Source organism: Leptonychotes weddellii, chromosome 16 (assembly GCF_054177405.1).
Source record: "Leptonychotes weddellii isolate Sample4059 chromosome 16, ASM5417740v2, whole genome shotgun sequence".
In the NCBI taxonomy this organism is placed as follows: domain Eukaryota; kingdom Metazoa; phylum Chordata; class Mammalia; order Carnivora; family Phocidae; genus Leptonychotes; species Leptonychotes weddellii.
In genome coordinates, this window is record NC_138384.1 from 45,255,663 (window position 1) to 45,263,805 (window position 8,143).

The 8,143-nt window shown below is 60.4% G+C and overlaps 1 protein-coding gene across 1 annotated transcript in view; it reads right to left on the reverse strand.

Annotated features, from left to right (window-relative positions):
* Positions 1 to 3,360: 3,360 nt before the first annotated feature.
* LMTK3 (lemur tyrosine kinase 3) overlaps positions 3,361 to 8,143 on the reverse strand; it is a 17,814-nt gene continuing 13,031 nt past the window's right edge. The window contains exons 10-13 of the mRNA XM_081807914.1: positions 8,082 to 8,140; positions 7,160 to 7,380; positions 6,656 to 6,793; positions 3,361 to 3,889 (exon numbers count right to left, since the gene is read on the reverse strand). Of these exons, the coding sequence (XP_081664040.1) occupies positions 3,873 to 3,889; positions 6,656 to 6,793; positions 7,160 to 7,380; positions 8,082 to 8,140 (435 nt within the window). The 3' untranslated portion in view covers positions 3,361 to 3,872. The remainder of the gene's footprint in view (positions 3,890 to 6,655; positions 6,794 to 7,159; positions 7,381 to 8,081; positions 8,141 to 8,143) is intronic.

An 8,143-nucleotide genomic window follows, 5' to 3' on the forward strand; every position in this document is an offset into this window, starting at 1 on the left:
GTCCTTGCCGCTGGGCTGTCCCCGGGGCTCGGCAAGAGGTAGCTGGTGTCAGACGGGGGCTGGATGGGAGCGGTGGGTGGGGGTAGGGGACTGTGGGGCCATCTGGCCCATTTCTTAGCCACCAGTGGCTGGTCTTCTGGAGGACATTTTACACCAAGCAAGGATAGCTCTGGGAACCCGCGTTATGTCTCCTGTCCTGGGAATCAGCCTCTGAAGTGTGTGGTCTCCTTTCCTTGAGGGCGAAGGCTTGAGGGGTGGGGTACCCCGGAGCCCCAGGTCCAGGCCTGTTCCCCTTGGCCCTCCAGCTTGGGATATGCTTGGCGTCCCCAAAGGACAAAGGCACAGAGATCCTGAGGGGGGTGGGTTGGCAGGGTGGGAGACCCCGGGTCACCTATGCCCAAATCTGCAGTGGAGACTTGAGTGAGCGAAACCAGGACTTTGGACAGGTCCCAGGACCACCCGGAACTGGAAGCCTGCCCCCGCAGGGGTGCCCAATTGCATTTCCTCCCTCCCACGTGCTGTGTCTTCAAAGGGTCGAACCCCTAATTGAGTGCTCCTGGTGGTGTGGGAATCTTGGGCCTTGGGCCTGGCTCTGGCCTGGGCCGCAGGCATTCACCTGCTCCCAGCACACTGCCCGCTCTCCCGGAGCGCTATGGCAACACTGCCGTCCTCGGAGGTGGCGCTCCTCTCCCCGCAAGACCCTTGGACTACGATTCCCAGCAAGCTGTGCAGCTTGCTGGCGCCGCCGCTTGCCTGCCCCGCCCGCAGGAGAACCAGTCTCGAGGCCTCCTGGGAGTTGTAGTTTCCCAAGGCTCCAATGCGGGGTTTACTTTAGCCCGGTCTCCTACCCTTGCGTGCAGGTTGGGGAAAGAGACCCTGGCCACTTTAACCCCCAGGCACTGATGGGAAGTGGAGTTCCCAAATGAGGCAGTGGGATTCTCTATTCCAAACTTTCCAGGGGAATTGGGGTCATCAGCCCAGGGAGAAATGAGGTCTCTGGGTAAATAGAGGGTCCCACCACTCCCTCACCTTATCCTGCCCTCCTCCAGGGAGTGAACCCATAGGTACTGAGTGCCCACTAGCGGGGGAAGTAGTTGGCTCAGCAAAGATGCCCTGGAAGGGCATTGCAGGCACAGGGAACAGCAGGAGCAGAGGCAGGAAAAGGCTTGGTGTGTTGGAGTAACGGACGGCAGGCTTGTGTCCTGTACGGTGTGATTGAGGAGGGAAGTTGGTAAGACGTGGGAGTCGGAGGGGATGCATAGGCCTGATCATTTGGAGCCCAATCCGCCATGGTAGGGACTTCGGATGTATTTTTAGTTCATGGAAGCCATCCAAGTGTGCGGAGAAGGCAAATGACGTATTTGGATGGAGGCTGTAGGAGGGGCCTCTGCCTGCTGCAAGAGAATAATTTGGAAAGGAGGGGGTGAGCCGCAGGGAGGGGAGTTAGGTCGCTGTGCAGTTTTACCCTGGGGCTGAGGGGGTGGAGAGAAGTGGACCCGCGAAGAGGAGCCAGCAGGATTTACTGAATGCTGGACCAACTCTGCGATTCTGGCTTGAGCAACTGGTGAATGGCAATGCCATTTATCGGGACGGTTAGAGAGGGAAATGTGGGGGTGGGGGTGGGGCTTGGTGGCTCTGGTTTGGCCAACTTAAGCTGGAATTGCCTGTGGGACGTTCAAACCAGACTCGTCACCTCAAAGTTGTCCTTCAGTTTTGCCCCAAATCCATCTCCTCCCCAAAGTCTGAGAATTCTAGCTCCCACCTCTCCCAGGACCCCAAATCCCCAGCCTCCTTGTTACAGGTTGAATCACATTGGCCTGAAATCAGTATGTTGAAGTGCTAACCCGCGGTACCTCAGAACGTGGTCTTATTTAGAAATCGGATCATTGCAGATAATCAGGTAAGATGAGGTCATTAATGTGGGCACTAATCCAATATGGCTAGTGTCCTTACACAAAGAGAAATTTTGGACCCACAGACACACACACACGGGGAGAAAGCTTGTGAAGGCAAAGGCAGAGATTGGGGTGATGCTTCTACACACTAAGGAGCACCAAAGATTGCCGGCCGACCACCGGAAGTGAGGCGAGTCCTGTAACAGAGTCTCCTTCACAGCCTCAGGAGGAACTGGTCCTTGATCTTGGATTCTAGCCTCCAGAGCTGAGGTACCGTCTGTGGCTTAAGCCTCCTGATTTGTGGTACTTTGTTAACAGCAGCCCTAGTGAACTAATAATTCAGCCCTCCTCCCTCAGACCCAGGGCTCCTGCCCCCAGCGCCTCCTCTCTCAGACCCAGGGGTCCTGGTCCCCAGCCACCTCCTCCCTCAGACCCAGGGGTCCTGCCCCCAGCCCCCTCCTCCCTCAGACCCAGGGCTCCTGCCCCCAGCGCCTCCTCTCTCAGACCCAGGGGTCCTGGTCCCCAGCCACCTCCTCCCTCAGACCCGGGAGTCCTGGCCCTCACTACCTTGCCAGTCTTGGCTCCATCAGCACCCACCCTGGGCAGGTGTGTCCTAAGATGAGCTCAAGCACCACCCCACCTGCCCACAGTGCCTCTGAGAAGAGGCAGAATCTAATCCTCACTCTCCCTTTCTCCATCCCCCGGACTTAACAAGTGACCCTAATGCCTTCATCACCTCAATTCCTAAGCCAGGAGTCAACAGGATCCCAGCTGGGTCCCCACTCTCGGCCCCTTCCCTCTGCTCTCATCCAAAGTGAGCCCCACAAACATGCAAATGAATGTGGTACCCAGGGGATGGGGGGACAGGTTGAAGCCAGGAGATCAGACATACAACAGACCCAGTCAGAGGAAAAAGATGGGGAGGCAGAATCAGTCGGGAGCCCCGGAGAAAGGGAGAAAAATCGGGACAAACAGACAAGGCAGAAAGACAGGCAGGCGTCAGGGAGGCACAGAGATGAAACATGTACAGATGGAGAAACACAAAGAAATAGAAGTCGAATTAGGAAGAGTGCCCCAGAACTCAGGCCAGGTGGAGAGGTGAGAGTCTCCTGGGAGGTGGGCGCTCACGTGCAGACACAGGTAAACTGAGGCACAGCCACCGTAGGCGTGGAGGTAGCGGCCGGCCGCCCAGGCACAGGGCAGCACTGCTCTGAGGTGTGGGGCATGTGGCAGAAGCCACGTGGGTGCCGGGAGGTCACCCCGTCCCCAGCCCTGACCCTCCGACGGCCTCTGGCCACCCCCCGCGGCCTCTTAGCCCAGGTCAGCACTGCGAGCCGCGGACGGCTCCGGGAGCCAGAGAAGCGAAGCCGCGGCGCTTCCGCCCGCCTGAGCCTCGATGTTCTCATCTGTGAAGTGGGCGGCGGTCCGCGACTTCTTCCGGACCCTGCCCTCTTTGCCCCCGAAACACACACAGGCCCCGCGTTCCTCCAAAAAGTTGTTTTTGTCTTTTTTAAATAATGTGAAAATGCCACGCGAAGGTTTGAACCAGAGGCCCCTCCAGGGGCCGGGCTGGGGCGGGGAGGGGAGACGCGAGGTGGGGGGCCCAGGTCCCCGAAGCCTGCAGCCCCTCTCTGGGGCCAGGAGTGGGCGAGGAGGGGCCTCCGCTGTGCCGAGGGGCTCCAGGCCCGAAAGAGTTCAGTTCAGTTCCAAGAAAGGCGGCTCTCCAGGGAAGGATGAGGGGCTTCCTGCCTCATTTGGCACCGAGGGGGTCGGGGGGCTCAGGGGAGCCGTCCGGGGGGCTAGGGGGTGGGGGGCCGGGGCCTCCCGTTTGGCACATGGTGGGGGAGGGGGAGGGCCCAGCCTCAGGAGCCTCCCCAGAGGCGCTGTCTGTGGTGGTAGCAGTGGCTCCGTCGTCCACAGAGGATTCTACTCTCAACCCCTCTTCTGGAGGTGCAGGGGGGTGCGGTCGTCGGGGAGTCAGTTCTCCACGGGGCCTGAGGACAGAGGAGGTGAATTACTGGGCAGACAGGCTCATGGCTTCTGTCTCTCTCGGAGCGAAAGCAAAGCCCCCACCCGGGGCCCGCAGGGCCCCACATGATGTGCTCTGTCCCAATTCTGTCCTCACCTACCCGCATCCCCCTCACTCACTCCCCCCCCAGCCACGCCCGCCTCCTTGCTATTCCTCCTTGGCTCCAAGCACATCCTACCCCAGGGCCTTTGCATGGCTGTTCCAACCACCTGGAAAGCCCTTTCCTTACCCCTTCCCATGTAAGGCAGGCCCCCTCCTCAGAGGCCTTCCCTGGCCCTTCTCGGTCAAGGAGTCGCCCCCTCATGTCCCCACCCCGACCCCAAGTCCTTCTGTCTCATTGCACTATGGCTATTATTCTTCATGCTTTTCCCGTGGGACAATCCCAGTCACTGTCAGCCAGCTTCCTGTCTGCTTGCCTCCCTAGAACGTAAGCTCAGGGAGGACAGGACTGTGTTTGGTCACTGCTGCTTCCCCAGCGTCCAGCACAGGGCCTGGCCTGGCCCTCCCACCAAACTGTCCCATGACCCCTCGTATCCCAGTGGAAAGAAGGCCGCCGCCCATTCCACAGATCCAGACAGCCAAGGTCTGTGGGCTGGACGGTCTCACCGCGGGCCACACAGTGGCCGCCCTCACGCTGCCTCCCACAGTTCCTACCTGAGTGACCTGCGTCAAGTCGTGGCCCTCGCTCCTGTCCTTGAGACTCAGTTTCCCTCTTTTTAAAAGGGGAGCATGCCCCTTGTGTCCTCTTCTAAGGAGTGGAGAGATGCTGGGGTATGTGGCATCACTCAGCACCCAGTGGACACGGGGTAAGTGGGCAGAGCCACGGCAAGCATAGGAGTCTGTGTGGAAGGGGGCCCGGCCTGCACCCCACGCCAGGGTCGTGGGAGACAGAAAGGTTCAGCGGCTTCCCTGCCCGGCTGTAGCAAGAGTATCTGCTGGCAGAGTGAAGGGATTTGGGGTTTCACACGATTGGGCCCTCCCTCTCCTCTCCCAGTGGTTACAGGTGAAGTCATCTTGGCAGGCTAGCTAGCCCCGCCGGCCTCAGCCCTGACTCACCACCTGGCGGTGTCCCCATGCCCTGGAACCCACCCTCCCTGTCCTCATGGGGGCCTCAGAGAAGACCTCTGGGAGGAAGTGACATTTGAGGTGGAATCTGAGGATGGAGCCAAGTGAAGAGTCTGCCCTCGGCCCTGTCCTTCCTGCCCGAACCCCGCCTGTACTCTCCTCTCCCTCCTGGACCCTGGCGCCGGCCTCCTGTCCAGCCTCCCAGCCTCCGGTCGGACCCCACGTGGCCCCGGAGGGAGAGGCCGCTGCCGCCCTTCCCCTGGTCACAGCTGGCCCATGGCTCCCTAGTGCCCCCAGGACAAAGTCCCTCTCTTCAGCCCACCCTAAAGCCCTACATGGTCCGCCCTCCCCCCATGATCCCCCCCACTCCCTATGTAACCCCCAGACACACCCGCCTCCCTTCTATTCTCTGAACTGGCCACGTTCTCTCCTGCCTCAGGCCCTTGTGCAAGCTGTTCCATCTGCTAGCGCGCTGCCCCCTTCCCAGTCACCTAGTTCAGAACGGCCAGCCCTTCAAGGACCTGATGAAGGGGCATTGCCAAACAGATGAAGCCCTTTTCCCTTGTCCTCTGTTTCTCCAGCAGCCCTGAGTTTGCACTTATTTACTGCGAGACTGTGGGGTCAGTGTCTGTGGGTGGGGTAGGGTGGAGTGGGGCTCATGGATCTTGCTCAGCACAGAATCCCCCGTGCCCAGCCCAGCACCTGCACTTAGCCAGTGCGCAGTGAGTATCTACTTCATTAGGTGCAGTGAGAGCTACCAGCTAGAGACCACTGCGCATGACCAGGCTGTGCTGTGTGTGTGTGTATGTGTGTGTGTGTGTGTGTGTGTGTGTGTGTGTGTAGGATGAAACCATTCAATCCCCTCAAGAATCTTATGAGTTAGATCCTGTGATCATCCCCATTCTACAGATGAGGACACTGAGGCACAGAGAGGGAAAGTGACTTGCTCTAAAGTCACAGAGCCGAGGAGGGGCAGGGCCAACAACTGGACTTGGGCACGATTTGGGGGAGCAGGAATGCAACCCTCCCTGAAAGGGGCGGGTTGCCCCTTCCACCTTCTCAGCTCTATCCTCCGGGAACACCTGCGCCCGCCCAGCCCAGCGCAAGCTCTGCATCCAGGGGTATTCTCCAGAGTCGCGGCAGGATTCTCTGGGTTCAGGTGGGCAAGCACAATGTAGGGCCTCTGTAAGTGCCTGTTACTATTAGTAGTAATGACGTTGTTGTTATTGCTATGGACTCCCTGACCATGTTCTCTCTGCTCCGCTTCAACTAACCAGCTTTGAGCACACTGCTTTCCTCCCCCCTTGTCGGCCTCCGATCAGCCTGTGCCCCCAAACGGATGTGGGATCTGGATCTGACAAGTGCCAGGCAAGAGACGGTGCAAAGACAGGCAAGACTCTGAGGGGATCCTTACAGAAAGGGAAACTGAGGCTCAGGGAAGGGCGTGACTGCCCTGGTCTATCAGGACACTGCCTAGTCTGAGCTGGTTCGAACTGGGTGATGTTTCAGTGCTGAGCAGCCAGGGTTGACTTAGAGGGAAGGGGGAGAGACTGAGGAGAGAGAGGCAGGGAAATTCAGGGATGGGGACAAGAAAGTGGGGAGACAGATGGGGACAGAGGAAGACAGGCAGAAGTGGGGGCAGGCCCGAGGGTCTGAAGCACTGTACCTGCGGGCCGGGCGTCGGGGGCCCGGGCGGGGGGCCCCGGGGTCTCCAGCGCAGGCGAGACGGAGAAGCGGGAGAAGCACAGGGGGGGGCCTGGTGGGGGGAGGAGGGGGAAATCCTCCGCCCATTCGAAACTGCCTCCTAACGGCGGGGGCGGGGGTAGTGAGGAAGAAGAGGAGAAGACGCGGTCAGATCCTCCAGACACTTCTGGAGCTGCTCACCTTCTGCTCCAGCCGTCCAACCCCGCCCCTCCGCAGTCACCTGTCTCCAGCTGTCTACACCGTGGGCCCCGCCTCAACTCTGCCCCGCCTCCAGACCCCGCCCCACTTCCAGGCCCCGCCCCAGCTCCGCCCCGCTTCCCGGCCCCGCCCCAGCTCTGCCCACCTCCAGGCCCGGTCTCCAGACCCCGCCTCACCTCTGTCCCCCTCCAGACCCCGACTAAGTCCTGTCCCTCTCCAGGCCCCGCCCCAGCCCTGCCCCGCCTCCAGGCCCCGCCCAGCCCCTCACCAAAGCCGCTGTCGTTGCTGGGAAACCCATCTCCGGGGGTGGCGGGGTGGGGAGGCGTCGGGGGCGCTGGGGGCGTTGACGGGTCCGTGTCCCCCTCGGGGGGGCCCTGGACGCTCAGCTCGTTGGTTGGCGTCTCCTGTGGAGGTGGGTTAGGGGGCGAACCGTCACATCCCACCCACTGTATTCCCAGCGAGCGACAAAGCCCGCTAACACTTCTGGGGCTTCAGGTATCCCAATTTACAATCGCAGTCTCTGAAGAGGTGGCTGGAGTCCCTGATCGGCCTTCGAAACCTCAGGTCAGCCTTAACCCCACCCCGGCCCGATGCTCCTCCCCCGACCGCGGAGTCCCGCCCACAGCTAAGCCCCGCCCCCCGCAGGAATTCTCTCCTTGCTCCTTAACGCGATGCTTCCATGGGAGCCCCCTAACCCAATACCGTCTCCGTAAGTCCCGCCTTGTCTCCATGACCCCTAACTCCTTCCGATATCTCGGCCACAGGCGTCCAAGTTCGGGGCGCAGAACTACTTACTCCTCTGGTCCTCCAAACCCCTAGCCCATCCTGCGCACCCCGATCTTCCCCCAAGCCCCTAAGCCCCGTCCTCTGAAGTGGCCCCGCTCCAGCCCTCCAAACCCTGCCTTTGCTTCAGGGGCCCAGGACCCTGTTCATGACTCACATCTCAGGACCTCAGCCCGGTGTGCCCCGCTCCAGATTCATCTAGACCCATCCACACCCATCTAGGCCCCAGTCCACAAGCATCATCCCGCCCTTCCTTTTTCTTTTCAACACTATCCTCTCAGCCCTAGTTACTCTTAACACGATCCTCCCATCTCTCTAAGCCCCGCCGCAGTTCATTAGCTCTGCCCATCTCTGAACCCGCCCCTGCACTTATTTTAACACTACAGGCCGCATCTCTTAAGCCCTACCTGCAGCCTCGCCAGGGCCCGCCCCTAGCGGGTAAAATCCGCTTCGTCCTGAGCCGGCCCTT